This window comes from Lycium barbarum, chromosome 3, assembly GCF_019175385.1.
Source record: "Lycium barbarum isolate Lr01 chromosome 3, ASM1917538v2, whole genome shotgun sequence".
Taxonomy (NCBI): domain Eukaryota; kingdom Viridiplantae; phylum Streptophyta; class Magnoliopsida; order Solanales; family Solanaceae; genus Lycium; species Lycium barbarum.
In genome coordinates this window covers 126,558,641-126,583,229 of record NC_083339.1, presented here as the reverse complement: position 1 = coordinate 126,583,229, position 24,589 = coordinate 126,558,641, and the positions used below count along the sequence as shown (strand labels likewise).

Genomic DNA, 24,589 nt, shown 5'->3' with positions numbered 1-24,589 from the left:
GCAAGTTTGTTTACATTAATTTCTTAAATTGTTATTATGTATGATAATTATGACATTATGGCACATAGTAATTTACGGAAAAAGACATAGTCATGACTAATATCTATACTCACCACTACAAGACGCCAACTATACCAATAATGTCTTCGTCAATGTCACTATTTTTCTGAATTCAAACTCTTATGTTTCTCAAATTAGACAAGTTCTCTATTAATATGAGGTCCTTTTTTCTTTATAACGGAAGTTAAAGAGCTCTCTCTAATGCTTTTCAAAGAAGACAGTTTAACTACCATATTACTTTTTTACATTTTATTAGTGTTTCTTTCATCTTCGATTGGGTTTGGGTCTGTTTGCCATGTGTTTTGGTCAGTAAGATTATGATGTCGAAACTTTGTATGCCATAACAAATGTTATAGCTAATAGGTCTTTGAATTAATTGAAAGACTTCAAATCTTTACATAGAAATAGAGTCCAAATAAATATTCACTTTACCTTACTTCGTCATTTTTTAAAAAAAAAATAGAAATTAGTTGAATTGCGATGATTAGTCTATGTTTTTTTTTTTTTTTTTTAATTTTTTAATTTGTTAGTCTTTAGGGTAATGAGTACTGGCCTCAATCAAATAATTGCAATGTTGATTAATTGATTACGTAAAATATCGATTTAATGGCAAAACTATCGATTCAGTTTTCTTCCATCATAAATTTCAAGTTGTCATCTTCTATATACCCTACCATTCTTCTTTCTGTTATTGTTATTTGTTATAAGTAGTTGTGTGATTTTATTTGCTCATATATAATGTAGTTCCTTTTTCCTTTACCTTATTCTTTAAAGTGTATTTTCTTGTATTAGTACTAACTTAATTTTGACTTCTGCTATTAGTGGCGAAATTTTGTTTGCTCCTTAATTTTTAGGGTGTCTAAGGAGGTGAGTTATCACGTTCGTCTTTAATTATAAACCTAATATTTAGGACTTTAAAATTAACTAAAATTTTGATTATTAAATATTTCGTTATTTGAACTAAGTAAGAATCTTTAATATTCAGAAATTCAGAATGGAGCAAGATTATCCTTAATATTCAAAAATTCAGAATGGAGCAAGATTTTTACTTAAACAATTTATTGGTAAAATAAAATTTTATAAATAACAAGGATAAAACAGTAAAAATACAATAATATTTTAAGTGAATTGTCATTATTTTTTCTTTTACATTTATTCTACCAAACGAAAACTATTAATATTCTTTTGTATATTAAGTTAAATCACTACTAAATAAACATAATTAACGACGGAAAGATAAACAGTAAAGTTCATTGCTAATATGTCGGTTAGTGATGAATTATTAGAAAAATTGTTAGCTACGAAAAATTTAGCGATGGATTAAAGATGAAGTTCGTAGCTAAGTTTAAATTTTTCTTTATGTTTGTTGTCAAATAGCGTATGCACTTTGATCACGCGCAAAGCTCATATGCTTAAACTAGTAGTGTATATAATCCCTTTGAAATCATATTGTTTTCCATATCAATCATTTAACATACGAAGACAATACGGGATATTGCAAAACGGACAATGATTGATGAACGCGTTGAAAAAATATGCATCATATATAGCTAGGCTTTGACCACGATTATCACATTTGAGTCGTGGAAGCTGATGAATAGTAATGGTCGTACAATTTCTTCAAATCCAGGAAGATAGAGGTCGGTGCATATATACAGTAACAACATTGCTGGAAAGTGGAATACATGCATATATGGTTGGATTCAAGTTGACCAATCAATATTCCTTGAACGTAGAATATGATCATAATAGCAAAAATTAAGGCACCGTTGGACTCATTCGACATAATTTAGTTATGATTTCATATACTTCACTGTGAAGGAATATATTAGCTTCAAACAAAAATTCAATTAAGGTAATAGTTGGTAGAGTGGTCCAAGAACATTATACATGAGTTTTTGGCAATCCACAGGTTGGGGTCAGGCCTCAACCCCTCCATCAATAAGATGGATTTGACAAAATAAAAATAAAAATTAAGATAATAGTTGGTAGAGTAGTGCAAGAACATTATACACGACTTTGAAAACCTTTATATAATTGATGAAAGACTAGCTCATTATTCTCTTCTTCTTTATTTTGACTGATTAGTGAATTATTTTCTACTATCCTTTGTGTGAGAGAGGACTAATTAAGAAAATAACGAGCTTACCAAATTTTAGTTATACATATTACTTGATAATAACGGGAGCATATACAATCGGAAACCATGTAGTGATGATAAGTGGAATGGCGGTTACCGTTATAACCTTTTCCGGGAACCTTTACAGAACAAATAACGGACAAGTATTGTATTATTATCGAACATCATGATCTAATTAGTGTTTATTGTAGTTTGTCAAATAGGTCTATTCACTATACCTTAGTTTTGGTAACATCTAATTTTACCAAAATCTTAATTGATGACTAACAAACCTTGCTACACTGATATATTTATGTGAAAGTTAAGGAGTAAAGAAGGTCCCTTCGAAAAGACAACACTCCAGAAATACTAACCGAATCCGTAGTAAAAAAGATCCTTATTTTCTTAAAATGTTGAATCTTTCTAAAACCTTACATTGAAAATTAAATAACTTGACGAGACGAGACGTGCTGATAATTACTTTCTTTTTTTGTTCTTCTAGAGTAAGTACTTTGTTACGAGCAACCCTTTGTTATATTAATAATGTACATAATTAAACTTGACATTACACAGTGATTGTAAACACAGTCAAGAGCTGTAAGTGCGAACGCGTTTCATGAACATGTTTGATTATCGAAAAGCACCAGAAACCACTCTATAATTAGTCAAAGGGAGAAGGCAATAAGTACGCAAATAGCTGGTTTTTGTATATATGGAACAAGACCTTGCTCTTTCAATTTTAGTAATTGAAACAAGTAGTCAAGTAAAATACAAAAACTGCTGGAAATTAAGGAGCCGTTTGGCCATGAATAAAGATTTGGAAATTATTTCAAATAAGCTTTTGTTTATAAAATAGGCTCGCTATTTCAACTCTAAATTTGAAGTTTGAGAACAACAACAAACCCAGTGTAATCACACAAGTGGGGTTTGAAAAGGTAGTGTGTACGCAGACCTTACTTCTACATTGTGGAGTTAAAGAGGCTGTTTTCGATAGACCTTCGCCTAAAATAAAGAAAAATAAAGCAATTCAAAGTAGTTTTGGAAAAAGGAAATACAAAAGTGAAGAAGTTAAAGAAAAGTATTACATAGCATGTTGAAAGAAAGGAACAGTAACTAGAGCTAAAAAATACGATAATCAAAGTACAAGAAATAAAAATTTAAGCTATTTCATGTTCAAATACAACTTCAAATTTTAAATACGTATTTTCAAATTGCCTATTATACTTTATAATTTTTTAAAATAAAAGATCTCAACCAATTCATGACCAAATACGTATATTAAAAGAAATCGTATTATTACTGGGGCCAGGGACTCCAATAGGTTATAAGCCTATAGAATTTTGCATTTACCATTGCCGTGTGTTATGTGTCGTTTAGTTACCTGATGAGAGTGAGAGAGATTATGGTCCCCAAGCTGAAATTCTAATAGGCCAAATTTTGACTCACATTGACAACTGGCACAAAATTTATTTTCTAAAAGGTGAGTAAATTTAGGGCGTTAATTATGCTAAAGTGTCACCTTAGAAAATCGAGACATAATTGATTTGTTTTTTCCGACTCTACACTTAGACAAAAACTGACAAGTTAAAGTAACATGTAAATGGTGATTGGGAAAAGCTACATAGTAACTTGTTATTGTTGGATTCCCAATGTCAAAATGATTACAACTTGTGCATACTCTAATTAAGAGGAAAAAGAATTTATTTTTATTATATAGGGGTAATTTAGTAAATTTCACATTGCATTATTGGTTTCTTAATATGCGTGTTTTTACTAAGGTGACACTTATTATGGGACGGATGGAGTGGTATACCAGCATAAAATGTTCTAATCGCAAAATATTGGAACTTTGGGACACAAAATGTTATTGACTCGTGGGGCATTGCGAACTTGATTATAGAGATGATTTGAAATTAATCAACTAACACAGATGAGAAATGTAGAGTCCATTAGGAATTGATTAGGTGGATCCCTAGGTGCTAAAAACAGAATATGCTAGCTCTACCAACTAACACTTTATAATTTTGTGTGCAATGCATGAATTTTCAAACTAATGAGTTGTCAAGGATTAAAGGTAAATTCCGTTTTTTTCTTCGATGTGTCAGTGTCCTGTCCAGTAAAGAAAACGATAATTGTTATGCTTAAAGGTGATATTCAGACGTTATAGTAGTAATCAGAATTAATAGTACGATCTTTTTTTGTTTGTGGGGGCTGGATCAAATATTGTAGTTTCACGTTTTAAGATTGATGAAATGAGCTTGAGGAAAAGTCTGGACCTGGCCACAAAGACAAAAGTGAGCCCAACAATGGTCAATACGTAAGGATCAGTGGTGTGAACTGCCCTATAATTCTATTTACAATTGGGTGAAGAATGAAGATCGGACGTCCTCAAATTTCTTTTAAGTATATGAATTGACATTACTCTAACGACAAAATATTCAGAATAGACAGTACATGGTCGCTATTAAGTCCCACATTCATTAAAGGAATGGGTTGTGCTCTCCTTATATAATTTTGAACAACCATTATCTTATGAACTAAATTTAGAGGCGAGCTTGATTCAAGGTCCATTTCTTTTATAAGATATCAAATTCGAAACTACCGATCCTTATTGTTGAGCTACGGTCTTATGTTATTCACATTCTCGTTGCGGTGGGGTGTTAACTCAACATCACTTAGGATTAAGGCTATGGTCTCCTAATATTATATTTGAGCAAATTCTCGTCTTAAGAATTAGCTTTTGAGGTTGAGTTAAACGCATACTCCGTTTTATCACAATTGTCCCAAAAAGCTAAAGATTTGTTTAAGGGGTTGAGCTCAGGGCGCGGGCGGAGCCAAGAAGGGCCTAGGGGGTTCATCCGAACCCCTTACGGCGGGAAATTACACTGTTTATACATGACCAAAATTATTTTTTATGTATATATAGTAGATGTTGAACTCCCTTTGGCGTCTTCGTGTATTTTCTTCTTCATATTTTGAACTCCTTTAGTGAAAATCCTGACTCTGGCATTGGTTGAGCTATATGTTTGTATTGATTTTAATAAAATTTGTGTAAAATATATGTTTGGTATTATTCAAATAGTATTTACAAATTCGGATCATATATTGACTTTTCTAAATTATTTATCAAACATATCATATATTTATTATTTTCCTAGAGATTTTTTTAAAAAAATAAAAAAATTTAAGCCATCACCATGGTTATGATCCCATTGGTGTGGAGGGTTAGGCTAGACCCTACCAGGCCAATTGATCACAAAAAAATTACATGTTAGAGGGGGACATGGACCAATACCTCTAACCAATATCATATACATGTTATGTTACAATGAGAGAGGAAGGATTAAGCCTATACATTATCCTTCCCAAGCAAAAATATATACTCTCAACTAACAAAGAAATTACATTTGTCATATCTCCTTCTCATTGAGGGGAACCTCCATTTGTCCAGTTGAATTAAACCTTGAACTTCCTTTGGTAGTTGTTGAAAGGAGGTATACAAGGTTTCATTTCCACTAGTTGATGCAAGTTTTGCCAAGTAATCAGCAATGGTATTAGCTTCTCTGTAACAGTGTATGAATTCCACTGCTTCATTTCCTCTTGTAACTCTTTGAACAATGTTTTTTCAGTCTCTTGTTAGGAGTGGTCTTCTTGATGAGCATATCAGTGATGATATTCGAATCCATTTCTATGATAATGTTGTTGAAGCCATTAACCTTACACCAATTAGCTGCAAATTCAACAGCTTTTACTTCAAAGTAGTTGCTGCTGTAGCAGTCCACTAGTTTGGAAAAGGCTATACAAAAATCTCTATACCAGCTTTGTTTTTGCTTTTGATATAACTCCCATCAACATTCACCTTAAACTTTCCTTGAGCAGGGAAAAGCCAATTAACCTGGGTAATTATCATAACAGGCTGGAGTTTTTCAATGCTCTCACAGATCTTCGGCTAGCTTCCTGTTAAGATGCAATTGGGAAACCTCTAATTTATTGCAGCTTTAATATTCCAGATAACTTGGTATTCCATCTTCCTTTTATTCATCTTCATTTGATCACCATATTTGTAAGAAGTTCACTGTTTCCATAGCTCCCAGCAGATAAATATAGGGGCAGTTTGAAGTATCAACTTGTGGACATTGTTGCAATTCTTGTGCTTTCTCCAGTTCTGTACAGTCCTTGTAATGTGACCTGGATGGTGATTAATGACAAGAGGTGCTCCAATGTATCTCCAAATGTATTTGGTAGCTTCACCATGAGTGAAAATGTGGTTTATGTAGTTAACCACAGGATTAGAGCGGCAGAAGCAAACATCATTAGAATAAATGCCCATTTTGTTTAAAGCTTCATTGAATGGCAGTTTCCCATGATATATTCTTGATACTAGAAAGGATATCTTGAAAGGGATAGCTTTATGCCAAGTGTTGCTTAAGAACTCATCATTGATTCTCTTTTTCATGGTTATCTATCAAGCAGTACTGTTATCATAATTATCATCTTCAGTGCAATCCCAAGTAGGATCATCCTCTTGATCTTCAGGGCCTATGTCCATCATCATAATATCTTGGACAATGTTTGGGGGGAGAAGACATGTAAGGGTCCTTTGATCCCACCTTCTGTCAAGCATGAAGTCCTTGACAGTTAAAGAAGCTAATAAACCTTCACAATAGACATTGGGAATAAGAGCCAATGGACCATAATTAGTCCAAATGTCCCACCAAAAATTACTATTCCCAGCATTGATAGTCCATTTAATATGCTTTTCTGCCTTCATTTTGGCCCAGATAAGGTTTTTCCAACCTTGAGAGTTTCCAGTTATCCACTTTCTTTGGCTGATATGTTTGTAAGAGCAGTATTTCCCTTTCATAAATTCAGCCCATAAGGACTGTTTAGTCCTGATTCTCCACCATCTTTTTATTAACAGAGTGTTAGAGCTGTCGAACATACTTCGAATCCCAACTCCTCCTTTTTCTTTGGGATAGCATAAATTTTCCCAGGAACTCCAGTGGAATTTCTTCTTCTCTACAGAGGATCCCCTGTAAAATCTGACTGTATGTTTTTCAATAAGATTGATGGTGCCTTTGGGAGGATTCAGAGCTGATAAAGTGTAAGTAGGCATAGATTGAAGGAAACTTTTGATTAAAACAGTTCTCCCACCTATAGAAAGCATCTTTCCCTGCCAGCCGTTCATTCTCTTAGCCATTTTAGCAACCATGGTATCAAAGTACTCAATCTTCTTTCTTCCAGAATAAATTGGGCAACCTAAGTAAGTGAAAGGAAAAGATTTCTCCAAATAACCAGTGCATTATCTCAGTCTATTGATTCTATAAGGACTAGACTTAGCACCAGAAATGAAAAAACTCTTGCTCTCATTCACTTTCTGACCAGAAGCCTTTTCATAGTTTCTGATATTCTTCATGATAAGCTTTACAGATTTAGAGTTCCCACTAGTGAAAATGACTATGTCATCTGCATAAGCCAGGTGGTTGATCTGTGAGCCCCTCTTATTCATGGAAAAAGGAATAAAATTACTGTTGTTGAAGAGATTATTCAAGGATCTAGATAAAACCTCAGCTGCTAGGATAAATAAGGCTGGAGAGAATGGATCTCCCTGCTTAAGTCCATGAGAAGACTGAAAGAAGCCTTGTCTAGTTCCATTTATAAGTATAGAGTACCATATATTAGAGACAATTCTGTTGATGCTATCAATCCATCTATCATTAAAACCAAAATTCTTAAGGACCTTATACAGGAAAGGCCAAGAAAGTTTGTCATAAGCCTTTGTCATATCCAGTTTCATGACCATATTCTCACCCTTGTTGTATTTATTAATGTCATGCACAATTTCTTGGGCAAGCATGATATTTTCAGTAATAAGCCTCCTAGAAACAAAACCACTTTGGTTATGAGAAATCAACTTAGGCATCATAGGGCAAAATCTATTTGCCACAGTTTTGGAAATGATTTTATTTGTGAAATTACTGAGGCTAATAGGTCTGAAATCAAGGAAAGAGGAAGGGGATTCAATTTTTGGAATAAGTGCCAAGCAAGTATGAGTAAAAAAATTTATTAAACTTTTGCCTCTAAAGAATTCACAAACAAAGGCAATGATATCAAGTTTGATGATATTCTAGCAAAATTGGAAAATTTTACCACTAAAACCATCTGGGCCAGCACTGCTTTCAGCATTCATGCTAAAGACAACATTTTTAATTACCTCTTCCATTGGCATTGCATTGAGCAGGTCATTGTCATCATCAGTAATCAGAGTAGGAATGCAATTGAGGATTCTGTGATCATTCCCCTGATAGTTAAGGTTGAATAAGTTCTTGAAATGTTTGATAGCAGTTCTAGAAATCTTCTCATCACCTTCAATCCAGTTACCTCTCATGTTCTTGATTCTGTGCAGGTGAAGTTTCCTTCTTCTATCTCTCAAGATACAATGAAAATATCTTGAATTATAGTCACCCTCCTTGAACCATTTTGTCTGAGTTTTTTGCCTCAAAATATTATCTTGCAGTCCCAACCATCTAATATATTCAGCATAACCTTTATTCAGCTCTTCTCTGTCATTACCAGTGTTGTTTTGAAGGTCCATATCCTCCAGAATTAGCATTTTGGCCTCCCAGTTATTCACCTCCTCATTGATGTCTCCAATGCTATCCTTTGACCACTGACTTAGTCTTTTAGTAAGCAGTTTCAATTTAGACTGCAGTTGCCACATAGAATTTCCTTCAATTCTTGTTTCCCAAACATGTTGTACCACCTGTAGAAAGTCAAGTTGGGTTGTCCAAAAATTCAAAAATCTGAAGTACTTGATATGGTTTTGTTGACTATTATGAGAGTTCAACAGTAATGGTCTATAATCTTATCCTATCCTGGCCAAGTGTTTCACAGTATTGCTATTAAAATCATTGGCCCAAATATCATTGATCAAAACTCTGTCAAGCCTTTTCCATATTCTTTTTTGAGGTCTTCTATTATTGCACCATGTGAACCTTGGTCCAGTAAAGCCAATGTTCATTAGACCGCAAGCTTCCATTATGCTGATAAAGTCCAGACTTTTACTAGCTCTGTATGGATTTCCTCCACACTTTTCTTTTGGGTCCATAATTACATTAAAGTCTCCTCCTATACACCATGGTCCATCCCAAATGTTTTTGATGTTGTCAATGCTATCCCAAAGATCTCTTCTTTCTCTAGCAGAGCATTTGGCATAAACTGCTGAAACTAGATAGCCTTTATCGGTAGCCTGATTCTTCATCTTAATAGTAATGTGTTGTTCATTGTCCTCTATGATCTCTGAATGATCCAAATGATTCCAAAAACACCATATTTTACCATTTGAGTTGGCAAAACAGTGGTGATAGAGGTGGCAAATGGGTGGGTTTGGTTGGATTTGGTATGGTTGAAAATGGTTTGAACAAAAATGGGTTGGGATTCAAACCGCCCATATTTTATGTAGGTAAATATGGGTTGGGTGATATATGGCTGGGTTGGTTATGGGTTAACCCATATTATACAAGTGTATGTTTATAATTTTTTTCTTTTGTCAAGTTAAATTAATTTTGTCATATAAATTCCAGGGGTAAGGGGTGGGGGTAGGGTGGGGATAAGATTTTTTTTTTTCATATTTTATAATTTTTTTATAAAAGTAAAATATATGAAATTGATTTTTTATTTTTTTTGGGGGGGGGGGAGGATGGGGTGGGTGGGGTGGGGGACCAGAAATTCTTTTCCATTATTTATAAATTTTTTATAGAAGTAATATGTATGAAAATTGAAAATTGGGGGGGGGGGGGGTCGTGAGGGGGTGGGGCAGGGGTAAGAATTTTTTTTTCCATTTTTTATAAAACTTTTATAAAAGTAAAATATTTGAAATTGATTTATTGGGGGGGGGGGGGGGGGGCGGAGTGGGGTGGGTGGGGTAAGAATTTTTTTTCATTTTTTATAAAAGTAAAATATTTGAAATTGAAATTTGTGGGGTGGGGTGGGGTAAGAAATTTTTTTCATTTTTTATAATTTTTTTATACAAGTAAAATATTTGAAATTGAAATTTGTGGGGTGGGGGGTGTCGTGGAGGGGTGGGGGTGGGGGTAAGAATTTTTTTTTCATTTTTTATAGAACTTTATAAAGGTAAAATATATGAAATTGAATTTGGGGGGGGGGGGGGTGTAGGGATCAGAGTGAGAGGTAAGAAAAAAATTTCTCCTATTTTATAAGCTTTTTATAAAAGAAAAATAAAGTATATGAAATTAAAAAAAGTGTGTGGGGGTGGGGGGCATGGCGGGGTGGGTGGTGGGGTAAGGGTTGGGGTGGGAGGTAAGAAAGAAATTTCTCATTTTCAAAATGAGTTGTTATTGGGTCTAGTGTGTTCTTATATGGATACTCATATTTTACTCATATTTGCCCATATTTTTATGGGTTAAAGAGAGACTTGAAGCCCATATTTACTCACCTAAAATATGAGTGACCCAACTCACTAATATGTGGGTAAAATGGGCTAATTTTCTAAATATGGGCTCAAATTGCCACCTCTAAGTGGTGATAACCAAGAAATCTCTTGTAACCATTTATTTTGCTTTTGTCAACAAATGGTTCAAAAATAGCTATAAAAACCATCCTGTTGATAGTAGCAAGTCTTTTGAGTCTATGACTAGCCTTTTTTGATCTAACACCCCTTATATTCCAAAATATTGTGCTAATCATTGGAAACTTGGGGATAAAATATCTTTGTTACTAACTCCTCCATGGTTAGAAGAGTTAGTCTTGTTTCTGTCATCTTTTCCTTTCTTTTTGTTTATGTTCCTTGTTTTGCTGGTTTTTTTCTCTTCATTTAGATCCTGGCTATTGTGTTTATCATTGGTCACTGATTCTTGGTAATCGTCCTTTTCCTTTTGTAACACTTCTGTAATGTTGTGATCCTGGTCCTTGTTTTCTTGAGTATTTTGTTCACAATTTAGCTCCACAAATAGATCTATCCCACTGCTAGATTGTGCTTCTTCCAGCTCATTTTCTTTATCTTTATCTTTTTGTTTCTCCTTATCATCAACATTCCTCTCTTGTTCTATGTCAATGATCTTTCCTCTCTCCTGATCTTGGATATTGTTGCTATCTTCGCACTCATCAGGATCTTCTTTATCATTTTCCTTATAACTCTAATCTTTAGAGTTCTCTCTTTGTCTCTCTTGCCTCTTCTTATTTTGTTCTTCCTTGCTTTCCATATCATTGAACTGAATATTGTCTTCCTCTTCATTTCCAGTCATCTTTTTTTTTTGGCCCTTTTGTATGGTAGCAGCTACCATAACAATGTTTTTCTTTTTTGGCATTTTTTTTTTCTTATACTTCTTTTTCTTCCTTACCTTTTCCTCCTTGCTATTCTGTTGTGCAGAACCAGCTTTGAATTTCATAACATTTCCTTCTTGCTGTTTCTCCACCCCTATCTTTCCTTCTTCCCCCTGCTGTTTCTGATTATTTCCTCTCTCTTTTGGCAAAGATTCATTTTTGTTGTTCTTAGCCCTTTCCTCTCTTTGTATTCCTCCTGTTTTGTTTCCTTTCTCTTTATCTTCTGTGTCCTCCTTATTTCTCCCATCAGTTAGAACCTCTTCCTCATTGCGTTTTTCAGCATTTCCTTTGATCTCTTTTTGAGTATCTTTCTTTTGTTCCACTCTTTTACACTGCAATATCGAAATGTCCTAAGATTCTACAATGAACACAGATTTTTTTTTTGGGGGGGGGGGGGGGGGGGTTCATATTCAATCTTTTGTGTAAACCCTTTACGAGGACAATTCTCATTCTCAGTGCCTATCCAGATAGAGTTTATTCTCGGTTTGGTCAGATTTCCACACGAACTTTTTCCATACTTGGTCTTGTTCTTCGTTCAGTTGCAAGGTCCATAGTCAAAGGGACACCTAAAGGAGCAATGATCTGCTTAACATAATTCCAGGCATGACAACGAAAAGGAAGTTCAGGCAATAATACCCAAATAGGTACTATTGGAGAATCCTGTTTCGGCTTAAAATTCGGTGTCCATTTTTCTAACCACATCACTTGGCCATCTATTTCAATCGATCTCTTATACCAAACTGTTTTAAATTCTCCTTCACAAGAGAAATCAATAAAAACTGTACGATAATCAAAGACACCTATTGAAACTGTACCTCTCACTTGAACTTCTCCTTGAATATGGTTCTTATCCTCTCGATTTGGGGTCGGGTTTTGATGAATTTGCCTAAAAGACTAAACTTACATTCATCTGCCATAACTCTATAGAATTCATTAGTATTGAACAGAACTGCATCTTTTCCATCATGTCTTGTGTATGAAGCCTTAACATTGGGATTACCCAGACGGGTGTTTGGATTTTGGGTTAAATTCGAAAGAATTGCTTCAGCATAGTTGTTAGGGATGGTAATTGGGGGTTTCTCTGAGGTCGTATTAGTCTGTTGAGTCTTACTCTCCATCTCAGGCGCCGTTTCCGACATTGCCGGAGTCCCCAAGGGACGGAGCGTGTTGGTCAAACGCGATGAGATAGGGAAATCCTAACCGTTATTAGTTAACGGTCTCTATTTGTACGGAGAGCAAAATTTTTTAAAACCCATAGTTGTATCTTACTAGGACTAAAGAAATATTTGACGTAAAAGTTATATGTTTTGTATCAAGATTATTCCGAAAAAAAAACCCGAATAACCCGAGAAAACCCGAAGTTAAAAACCCGAATTTTATTGGTTTGGTTTGGTATATAAATTTAAAAACCCGACGCAATTGGTTTGGTTTGGTGTTTAAGAAATCCGAACCAACCCGGTCCATGTACACCCCCACCATCCATCATCACCCATAACTTTTTGAAGATTTAGTTTGGACTATTAACAAATGGATTTGGTTTAATGCGAAAAAGAATCGGCTATATGAAATTCAATTCCATAGGTTTTCTTACCCCATTTTTTTTTTGATTAAATTGTTTTTATTAATAGGGGGTGGGGGAAGGGGAAATGGGGGAGGGGATTACAACATGGGGATTTGAACCCTCACCGACAAGGTGAAAGTTCAGGTAGTCAATCAACTGAGCTGCTAGATCCCTACGGTTTTCTTACCACATGAGTAAATACTTATTCAAATTCCATGTTTATACTTTATATCAACGAAAAAGGGCAAAAAAAGGCTTTGGATTATTGAAAATAGAATAAAAGTACCTTCCTTTTGGTTTTTGTCTAAAAATGGCCTAAACTATTAGAAATACCCTCTTATTAGCATACAAGCTCAATTATGCCCCTATCCAGGTCACGACCCTCTAATTCTCATATATAACCTTCTCTTCTCTCTCCTCTGCTCTTTCTCTCTCCTCTGCTCTCTCCCAACGGTAAGATCTGCCCACCCGTCACTCCGTCCGACGACCATACGTCAGCACTGTTCAGGTGACGTCGGCGACCAGGTAACGCCGGCCACTTTTCCGGCCAGATTTACTTTTCTTCTCTCTTCCCTTTTCTTCCCCTCCTCTTCTTTTGCTCTTCTCCTTTTTTTCCCTTTTTCACCTGCTTCTGGCGCTGCCAGAACACCGCTGCGCCGTCGCCGGCATTTTTTTCCGACAACTTTTTCCGGCCAGCCCTCTCTTTCTCTCTCCTTTTTCCCTTTCTCTTTTCTTTTTCTTTTCTTCTTTCCCCCCCCCCCCCCCTATTCTCTTCTCCCTTTCAGGTATTTGTAAACATTTTCCGGCAGTGAACAGTAACTCGACAGTGAACAGTGTTTTCCGGCGGCAACCAGGTTCAGTTCAACTGGAGTTGGTACCTCCGGTTGCCATATCCATTATTTGTCCATACACTTGTAGTTATATTTTGCTGACTTTAGACCTTTGAATAATTTATTAGTTCATACTCATTTTCGTGGCTTTGGTTAGTGATGGTAGACTAGGGTCATGTTCTCGTTCGGGGACGGGGGCGAGGGTTAGGAGGGGTAAGTGGGTTAAAGGAGCGTATAGGTTGAGAGTAGGTTCTTGGAACATTGGGACGTTAACGGGGAAGTCCATAGAGCTAGTTAAGATTCTTAAGAAGAGGAAGATTAATATAGCTTGTGTCCAAGAGACTAAATGGGTAGGTCCTAAAGCTAAAGAGGTAGACGGGTATAAGCTGTGGTTCTCTGGTAGGTCGAAGTATAGAAATGGGGTGGGCATTTTAGTAGATAGTGATTTAAGGGATCAGGTGGTAGAGGTTAGGAGAGCAACTGATAGGATGATGTCGATTAAAGTGGTCGTTGAAGGGCTCACTTTTAACATTATTAGTGCATATGCGTCGCAAGCGGGCTTAGGCGAGGAGGAGAAGAGACGCTTTTGGGAGGATTTGGATGAGTTGGTGGGAGGCATACCGCCTACTGAGAAGTTATTCGTGGGAGGTGATTTCAATGGGCACATCGGGCCTATTTCGGGAGGTTATGATGATGTGCATGGAGGCTTTGGCTTCGGGGACAGGAATGGAGAAGGAGTCTCACTTTTGGATTTTGCAAGAGCTTTCGGGTTGGTGATAGCCAATTCGAGTTTCCCAAAGAAGGAGGAGCACTTGGTAACCTTCCGTAGTTCAGTGGCTAAGACTCAAATAGACTTTTTACTCCTTAGAAAGGATGATAAAGGTCTGTGCAAAGACTGTAAGGTCATTCCGAGCGACTACCTTACAACCCGACACAAGCTCTTGGTGATGGATTTAGGGATCAAGATGATGAGGAAGAAGAGGGTCGTCGATGACCGACCTAGGATCAGATGGGGGAGTTTGACAACGACTAGTGCCGTGGAGATGGGAGAGAAATTGAAGGTTATGGGGGCCTGGGATAGTAGTGGGGGTGCGACCCGTATGTGGGATAGGACGACTAGTTGCATTGGGCGGTAGCAAGGGAAGTGTTGGGGGTCTCGACAGGTAGTCGTGGCTAGCATCGAGGGGACTGGTGGTGGAATGGAGAAGTTCAAGGGAAGGTGGAAGCAAAGAAGGTGGCGTATGCGAAGTGGATAGAAAGCAAGGATGAGGTGGAGAAGTGGACGAATAGGGAACTTTATAAGATGGCGAGGAAGGAGGCGAAGTTGGCAGTTTCGACGGCAAAAACGGTAGCTTTTGAACGCCTTTATGCTGAACTAGAAGAGAAAGGTGGGGATCAGAAATTGTTCAGGCTAGCCAAGGCGAGAGAGAGAAAGGCACGTGATGTGGATCAAGTGAAGTGCATTAAGGACGATCATGGCAAAGTATTGGTAGAGAAGACTCTCATTAGAAGGAGACGACAGTCATACTTCTCCAATCTCTTAAATGAAGAAGGGGACAGAGACATTGTGTTGGGAGATTTAGAACATACAGGAAGGCGTCACGATTTTGGGTATTGCAGGAGTATTAAGGTTAAGGAGGTTAAGGGTGTTGTTCGTAGGATGCGCAGGGGAAGAGCGACCGGTCCTGACGAGATTCCTGGGGAATTTTGGAAGAGCGCGGGCCAGGCAGGTTTGGAGTGGCTGACTAGGTTGTTTAATGTCATCTTTAAGGCGACAATGATGCCTGAAGAATGGAGGTCGAGTGTAATAGTCCCTCTATACAAAAACAAGGGAGATATCCAGAGTTGCAACAACTATAGAGGTATCAAACTGCTAAGCCATACTATGAAAGTGTGGGAAAGGGTGGTGGAGATGAGAGTGAGGAAAGGCGTGTCTATTTCAGAGAATCAGTTCGGATTCATGCCGGGACGCTCAACTACAGAAGCCATCCATCTTGTGAGGAGACTGGTGGAGCAGTATAGGGAGAGGAAGAGGGACTTACACATGGTATTCATCGACCTAGAAAAGGCCTACGACAAAGTTCCAAGAGAAATCCTATGGAGATGCTTGGAGGCTAAAGGCGTACCTGTGGCGTACATTAGGGTGACCAAGGACATGTATGAGGGAGCCAAAACCAGGGTAAGGACAGTAGGAGGAGACTCAGAGCACTTTCCAGTTGTGATGGGGTTGCATCAAGGATCAGCTCTTAGTCCATTTTTATTTGCCTTGGTGATGGATGGATTGACGCGGCAAATTCAAGGTGAGGTGCCATGGTGTATGCTTTTCGCGGATGACATAGTCCTGATCGATGAGACTCGTAGCGGAGTTAACGCTAAGTTGGAGGATTGGAGACAAACTCTGGAGTCTAAAGGGTTTAAGCTGAGTAGGACCAAGACAGAGTACTTAGAGTGTAAGTTTAGTGAAGCACCTGAGGAGGCTGGCTTGGAAGTGAGGCTTGGTACCCAGGCCATCCAGAAGAAAAGTAGTTTCAAGTATCTTGGGTCTATTATGCAAGGCAGCGGGGAGATTGACGATGATGTCATACATCGTATTGGGGCAGGGTGGATGAAATGGCGGCTTGCTTCCGGAGTGCTATGTGACAAGAAGGTGCCACCACAACTTAAGGGCAAGTTCTACAAAGTGGTGGTTAGACCGACTATGTTGTATGGGGCGGAGTGTTGGCCAGTTAAGATCTCTCACGTTCAAAAGAAGAAAGTTGCCGAGATGAGAATGTTGAGATGGATGTGTGGCCACACCAGGAGTGACAGGATTAGGAATGAGGATATTCGGGACAAAGTGGGAGTGGCCTTGATGGAAGACAAGATGCGAGAAGCGAGATTGAGATGGTTTGGGCATGTGAAGAGGAGAGACACAGATGCCCCAGTGCGGAGGTGTGAGAGGTTGGCCATGGATGGTTTCAGACGAGGTAGGGGTAGGCCGAAGAAGCATTGGGGAGAGGTAATTAGACACGACATGACGCAGTTACAGCTTACCGAGGACATGACCTTAGTTAGGAGGGTTTGGAGGACCCAGATTAGGGTAGAAGGCTAGTAGATAGTCTCATTATCCTGTCTTATTAGTAGTCGCATTATCGTAGTATAATTTATTGTGCTCTGATTTATGCTATTATCTGTTATTTCCTGTGCTTTGATTATTCTATGTTATGTGTGTCGCTTGCGTTACTTCATTTCCATATCGCTTTGAATCTCTTAGCCGTATCTGACCTCTTTTTATGCTTTTTTTTATTGAGCCGAGGGTCTTTCGGAAACAGCCGTCCTACCTTGGTAGGAGTAAGGTCTGCGTACACTCTACCCTCCCCAGAACCCACGTTGTGGGATTTCACTGGATTGTTGTTGTTGTATTCTTTTAAAACTAATTTCTCCACTGAGATAGACTCACACCTTAAAAAAGGCTACCCGCTTATTTCTTACTATAGAAGATGTATTACTTTTTTTGTTACTTTCTATTTCGTGAAAAGTTAGATCATACATATGTGACCAGACTATTATTCTTAATAAAGTGAGACAAAAATTTATTAAAAAAGGTGATTTTTTTCATCTATGTTTTTAGTTTTTAGAAAATAGGGTTATTCGATATCTATATTGATGGAAAGTAGTGAAATAAGTGAGTTGTCATAAGTACCTGCTACCTCATTTAATTAGAGTCCTAATAATGGTAAAAAGAGTGCAGTTTGATTTAAATACGGATGTAGGTAAGCTACGGGCTTTCTGATTAGTACAATTATTTAAGGGAAAAGGGTCAAAAATGCCCCTCTATTTTGGAAAAAGGTTTAAAAATATTCTCCATTACAAATATGGGTTAAAAATACCCCTCTCGTCATTAAAGTTTTCAAATATACCCTTGCCTTAACGAAATTTTTCAAATTAACCCGATCTCATTTTTAAACCCGTTTCATTAAACCCAACTCAACTACATAAAAAGCTCATATGCGACCAACTTGTTCCCGAGTCCTACATCTGGAGCCACTAGACACAAGAGCGGGTAACCCATATGGGTTTTTTATTTAGTTGGATCGGGTTTAAAAATGAAATCGGATTATTTTGGGAAATTCCGTTAAGACAAGAGTATATTTAAAAACTTTAATGATGGGAGGGGTATTTTCAACCCAACATTATAACGGAGAATATTTTTAGCCTTTTTTCCAAAAATTTTTTTTTGATATTTTTAACTCTTTTCCCAAAGTAGATGATTTTTTTTTAAACTCTTTTCCCATTATTAAAAGAAGAGAAACACAAGTACAATTAGTAACAGCAATAAATAGATGTTTCTATTACGTTCCTACTCTTGTGAAATGTCATTTAAATAACTGGCTTGAATCAATATCCCCAGTGTTTGCATCTCTGATTCACGAGCCCCGCACTTTTGTAACCCAAAAAAAAAAAATTGGAACCAAACTAACCCATTAAAAAAATAAAAAATCAAATTAGGCTTCAGGCACAGAATCTGTGCGTGAAAGGGGTATTTTTTTTCTTTTTTTAAGCTATTAAAATCACGTTTTTTTCAGTACTTTGACCGAAGATTAGTCACGTTTCAAAACACCGGAATATATTATTTTATATAGAACTTAATATACTTTTTGCGTAAAATAACGTCGGCTCATTACATCAAGTATACCTAAACGTTTGGATCGTCGTTTTAGGGGTTGTAAAGTGCCCCGAAGTAAGTTTTGTTTGCTTGAAAACTTGTCATCTTTGGAAATCAAACTCAAAATTGAGTTTTTTCAGTACTTTGACCGAAGATTAGTCACGTTTCAAAACACCAGAATATAAATATTTTATATAGAGCTTCATATTGTTTTTAGCATAAAATAATGTCGGCTCATTACATCAAGTATACATATATGTTTGGATCGTCGTTTTAGGGGTTGTAAAATGCCTCGAAGTAAGTTTGGAAACTTGTTATCTTTAAGCTTTTTTTCATACTTTGACTGAAGATTAGTCACATTTCAAAACGTTGGAATATAAATATTTTATATAGAACTTAATATTTTTTTAGCGTACAATAATATCGGCTCATTACATCAAGTATACATATGCCTCTTCACTCACGTAAATAAAAAATAAGGACCGGAGCATAGGTGGAAAACTAATTGTAAATTGTTGAAACTTTAAATGGTCATAACTTTGCGCTCGGATGTCCGATTTACGCGATTTTTTTTTTTTTTTTTTGATTTCGAGTATTTTTTCGAGATCTACGCGGACAACTGCCGTAAGGCAGTTTGGCCGAGCCGATTTTCTAAAAAATGTCCGTTATCCCATTCAATTTGAATTTTCCCCCAAATTTGTGTAAAAATTTCATTCTTCTCTAGTAAAAATCTAATGATAAAAAAACTATTTCGAGATGCTATCCGCTATCCCGTGGTAATAATGTTTTGAATGTCAATTTCGAGGTTCGAAATTCAATTTATGAAAACGAGTTAGATAGCATTAGTAAACAGTATAAAAAATAAAAAGGGTCTACTTTGTAACAATCACCAATTTGGCTTGGTGGTTTAGCCTCTCTTTTTTACTCACTTCTTTTTTATGCCAACAACATGGGATCAAACCTTGGTGGGAGCATTGAATGAGATATATTATACCTTGGTTGAACCTCTCGTATTTGATGAATTATTTTTTAATATAATATTTTTATTTCAAAACACTTAAATCAAAATCCTATAAAATATGACACATAGATCTAAAGATGACAAGTTTCCAAGCAAACAAAACTTACTTCGGGGCACTCTACAACCCCTAAAACGACGATCCAAACGTTTAGGTATACTTGATGTAATGAGCCGACGTTATTGTACGCAAAAAAATATATTAAGTTCTATATAAAATATTGATATTTCGGGATTTTGAAACATAACTAATCTTTGCCCAAAGTATGAAAAAAAAACGTGATTTTTGATAGCTTAAAAAAAGAAAAAAAAACATCCCTTTCACGCACAGATTCTGTGTGTGAAAGGACCAAACTTAAAAAGTTACAGTTTGATCCTTTCACGCACAAATTTTATGCGTGAAGCCCAATTTAATTCTTTTTTTTTAATAGATTAGTTTGGTTCCAATTTTGTTTTTTTTTTCGGATTAGAAAAGTGCGGGCTCCTGATTCACTGAAGATAACCATTCAACCGAAGACCAGAAAAAGCAACTGACATTTCATTATAATTTGCGGTTGCCTGCATGTTTGAGGCAACTTTAACACAAACAAGTACACTGTCTTTATATAATCATACTCTCTCCGTTTCAATTGATATAATTCATTTGACTGGGTACGATATTTAAGAAAGAGGGAAGACTTTTAAAATTTGTGGTTCAAAATAAGCCTTGAAAATTTGTGTGGCTGTAAATCATTCATAAAATAAATTTGTTTCCAAATTAAAAAAAAGATCATTTATTTTGACACAAACTAAAAAGGAAATAAGTCATTCATATAAAAAGGTCTTTATATAATCATACTAGCTAGTACTGTTCTGACATCTTTATCTGCTTAACTATTAAATAATGTTAATCAGAAAATTCTTTTACTTATTTTTTTATAAGAAAAAAACAGAGTTGTCTATAGATATAAGCCGCTAGGAGTATCATATTTAATAGCCCCCACCTTCCCCCTAGCTTTGATAAGACCAGTCAAATGCATGGCATAAGCTAGGAAAAAAGATTTATTTTAGCCAAATTTTTTGTGTCCAATCTCTTTCTTCATCTTTATATAAACCTGACCCTTTGGCATATTCATTTTCTCAAACCAAATATTATTACCCTCTTGACGACTACCTCTCAGTCTCTTGAAGCCGTCCATTGAGTATTCCAAAGCAAATCATAAACTCAAAAAGAAGAAGTTGAAAGAAGAAAAAAGATGGCTGCTTTTTCATCATACCAATTACAACACACCAACCCTTTTCTTCTTGACACAGTTTTTTTGCCAAGTTCTCCCATTAAGATGTCTGGCTTTTTGGAAGAACCAAACAATTCTTGTACAGTCCAGAATTGTTTCTCCCAATTTTACCAACCAGAATTCCATTCCAATGTGATTGTTCATGAAAATAACCCAAATATTACTACTACTCTTAGCCATGATGAGCCTAATTCTGTCACCAACAAAAGTACCAGCAGCAGCAGCAGTTTGGACATGGATTCTTCCTCTGTTACTGATAAAATTGAAAGTGAGAATAATAAGCCTAATGTCACTCATATGGACAAGAAAAGAAAATCCAGAGAAGGATCTCCTTCTAGGAGTTCTGCTCATTCTAAGGTAATTAAAATTTTCATATATGTCCTCTAAATTTTCACCTTCTTGATCAATTTCTTGGAATTGGGATTAATAGTTTTTTTTTTTTCGTAAAACAGGGTGATAATGGGAAAAGGAAGAAAAGCAACAGCAAATTAGTAGCCAAAGATGAGAAAAAAGAGGAGAAGAAAGCAAATGAAGAGGCACCATATGGCTACATTCATGTTAGAGCAAGAAGGGGCCAAGCAACTGACAGCCATAGTCTTGCTGAAAGGGTACAATTTCCTCCCCCCCCCCCCCCCCCCCCCCAGCTATAACTAAAATTTACCAATGTGCTATGATATTTTTTTGGTAATTATATTCGGGCCGATCAAATTTGGAAAAAAGTTCCACGTTGGAGTTAAAACACTTCTTACTAAAGATGATTCGTAGATAGTGCTCGAATTCGAGATTTATGGTTAAAAATAAAAGAGTATTTACTACTCGATCATAAACTTCGATGTTTTATGAAAATAATTAGTTCTATGAAAATTATTACTACTAGTATTATTCATGTGCAACAGTTTTCTCACTGTTTAACTTGTGATATGATCTCAGGTGAGGAGAGAGAAAATAAGTGAAAGGATGAAGACATTGCAATCTCTTGTTCCTGGTTGTGACAAGGTGAATAACAAAGTTAGTTCAGTAATTTTTGTCTTCTATTTGTCTTTCTGTGTAAAGTAGAGTGACACTTTTTCATAGTATAGAATCTTTATTTATTTATTCTTCTGAGAATCTACATGTGACTTAAATGAGATCAGGTAACTGGAAAGGCCCTCATGTTGGATGAGATAATCAATTATGTCCAATCTTTGCAAAACCAAGTTGAGGTAAAAAGAGAATAATTAATTAATTCCTTTATTTAACAATTAATTCACTGTCTCATTGACTTAATTACCTAAAAAATTACTAATAATATTATGTGTTTCCGATGCTTCAGTTTCTCTCAATGAAACTTACTTCTTTGAATCCAATGTACTATGACTTTGGCATGGACTTAGATGCACTCATGGTCAGACCTGATGACCAGGTATAAAATTTCTTTTGATTTCCTTCAAATATGTAATAGGCTAATTACTTTTCAGACTCTTATTTCTTTTAAATCATTTTTCAGAATTTGAGTGGGTTGGGGACACCGCTACTAAATATTCAGCAAGGCCCTACTAACACTACTACATCACAGGCAGTTGAAGTTATTCCTAACACTAATAGTGGCTATCCTCTTTTGGATAATTCAGCATCTCTCATGTTCCAACAGGCCCATTTCCCTAATTCCATTTCTCAGGTATTGTATATTCACTGAATATGGTCATAATCTATAACACTCTATACATAATCACCAAATAGACAATCACCTACAAGACACTCTATGATGGAATTGGTATCAGACACTTTGATGACACATTAAATAGATTGATTGACAATGTAAAAGATTTTTTTATATAGTAAATTTGAATATGTGATAGTTGGTTAGTTACTATGTTATCAGGTTATCGATTAATGTTTATCATAAAAATTTACCTTAATTACTAATAAATAATCTAATTTTGATTGGGAAATAGAAAATACTTTGGAATATTATTGAGAAATAGTACTTATATAGCTAATATACATGAGGTATTTTTTTTTTCTAACATGGAAAAATACATATATCTTTTTTCAGGGTAATGGGCAGCTCTTATGGGGTGCGGATGACCTAAGACAAAAAATAATTGATCAGTCAGGATTCAGCAACAACTTTTGTTCTTTCCATTAATGTAACACCAGGCCCTGGCCTGCCCTACAGGCTACTGAACATTTGGTGAGCTATCCATCACTGTCTTAATTAGTAATACAAGAGAAAAAATCAAGCATTTTAATTTATAGTTTGAACATAAATATCATTAGAGTTTAATTAAAGTATATATCTACAATTAAGAGCTGACAATTTTGTTTAATTTTGTGCAGCACTTTGAACCTGACTGTAGCTAGCCTAGTATATAACATATGCATGGAGGATTATATTCTAAATCACTCTATCAAGACTCGGAGTATTTTTAATTAGTATTCAGTAGATTGAAATGACGGGCCTTCTGGATGGATGATATTTATGAAGTGCAAGAAATCAGTGGAAGCCAAAAGAGTACCAAGAAGAAATTAAAAGGAGTCAGCTGGCAGAACTATTTGAGACACATCTTTTTGGAGATCCTTTTGATTGTTGCTGTGACCAATATTCGACTTGATTCCTGAATCAATTGAAAGCACAAGTTCCTAGAGCCATGTGATGGTGGTGGTTAAACCCTAGCTTAGCTAGAAAGAAGAAGAATATTATGTAGAGACAAAAAAAAATGTACTCCTCTTTTTTGCATCTTCTTCTTGTATTACCATGTGTACGTAGCTATTATGATAAATATGATTGTTTGCTTTAATTATAAGGTGCTGTCTTAATTTCTGTGTTATTACTTAGCAGAGTCAAAAAAATTCACTAAGAAATTCAAGGCATAAGAAGTAATCAAGACATAAAGAAGTACCTATTATGATAAATATGATTGAATATTTTTACGTTTGTATTAGTTAATTTTTTGTGTTATTTTGGGATTGACATGATTGGTTAGCATGAAAGGATGGATTTGTTGCTTTCATATCTATGGCTGTACGATGGAATCTTGGTAACAACCCTAGGCTTTAGGTAACGGATCTACTGCCTTCACCTGGTCACCCTCTCTCCTGGAGAAAAGACTTGTCAAACTACTGTGTTTCTATTACTGGTGTGGGGAAATTTATAATTTATTCCATGTTCCATTTTATATGATATCTTTGGAGCATCAGAGTCAAATTATTTAAATTACTTTAAGTATATTACTTTGACTATGTTTATATATGTATTTTGAGAAAGAATTTTTATTTAAAACATTGTAGTCTAATGTGCCTAATGTATCAAAATATTTTTTAAATCTTGTGATCATATTAAATATGTCAGGTAAAATTCAAAATTAAAAATTTACCGAATATAGTAAGAGACCTAACATACTAAAAAAGCGAAAATTTAAGTAAAGGTGACCTTTAAGTTTGGAAATTACTAGAGGTGACTTGTAGAGACCACATCAAGTCAAAACCCAATTAAATTTGGGATTAAGAAAATTGGGGTTGAAAATGTATTTTGCCAAACTTGTTAATCTTTTATAAAATACAAAAAAGACCCCAAATCATTTAATCCAACCCCCATTTATTTCAAACTCAACATCGGTCCAATATCAAACCACACGAACTTCATTCAAAACAGGAATTGATCTCAACTGCTCCTTCAAACTTTCAACTTCAAACCCACGAACTGATCTCAACTGCTAAATGTGCTTCTTGAAACTGTCTTCAACCTCTTCAAAAGCTGA

General features: G+C 35.8%; 2 protein-coding genes across 4 annotated transcripts; one reads left to right on the top strand and one right to left on the bottom strand.

The window, feature by feature from the left end:
• Nucleotides 1-8,306: 8,306 nt before the first annotated feature.
• LOC132631305 (uncharacterized) lies at nt 8,307-9,440 on the bottom strand. Its single transcript, XM_060346893.1, has 2 exons — nt 9,072-9,440; nt 8,307-8,942 (listed from the first exon to the last, which is right to left on the bottom strand). The coding sequence occupies exons 1-2, from the start codon at nt 9,438-9,440 to the stop codon at nt 8,307-8,309; spliced, it is 1,005 nt and encodes a 334-aa protein (XP_060202876.1).
• Nucleotides 9,441-20,565: 11,125 nt separating this feature from the next.
• LOC132632328 (basic helix-loop-helix protein 80-like) lies at nt 20,566-23,635 on the top strand. 3 transcript variants are annotated; one of them, XM_060348215.1, is made up of 8 exons: nt 20,566-21,206; nt 21,302-21,457; nt 21,780-21,857; nt 21,983-22,051; nt 22,162-22,251; nt 22,405-22,506; nt 22,885-23,022; nt 23,169-23,635. In XM_060348215.1, exons 1-7 carry the CDS (start codon nt 20,811-20,813, stop codon nt 22,975-22,977), a joined length of 984 nt encoding a protein of 327 aa, XP_060204198.1. In that variant the 5' UTR covers nt 20,566-20,810; the 3' UTR covers nt 22,978-23,022; nt 23,169-23,635. The 3 variants fall into 3 exon arrangements, with proteins under 3 accessions (XP_060204198.1, XP_060204196.1, XP_060204197.1); XM_060348213.1 differs by having other exon boundaries at nt 20,574-21,206; nt 22,336-22,506; XM_060348214.1 differs by having other exon boundaries at nt 20,579-21,206; nt 21,780-21,845; nt 22,336-22,506.
• Nucleotides 23,636-24,589: the final 954 nt, after the last annotated feature.

Excerpts from the sequence above, each read along its gene's own strand:
- LOC132631305 (XM_060346893.1), bottom strand. The coding sequence starts at position 9,440 with ATGAAGAATCAGGCTACCGATAAAGGCTATCTAGTTTCAGCAGTTTAT. Across the intron at positions 8,943-9,071 it reads ATGATTTTAATAGCAATACT|GTGGTACAACATGTTTGGGA; the intron begins GTGAAACACTTG and ends GACTTTCTACAG.
- LOC132632328 (XM_060348213.1), top strand. The coding sequence starts at position 20,811 with ATGGCTGCTTTTTCATCATACCAATTACAACACACCAACCCTTTTCTT. Across the intron at positions 21,458-21,779 it reads GCCATAGTCTTGCTGAAAGG|GTGAGGAGAGAGAAAATAAG; the intron begins GTACAATTTCCT and ends ATATGATCTCAG. Across the intron at positions 21,858-21,982 it reads GTGACAAGGTGAATAACAAA|GTAACTGGAAAGGCCCTCAT; the intron begins GTTAGTTCAGTA and ends AAATGAGATCAG.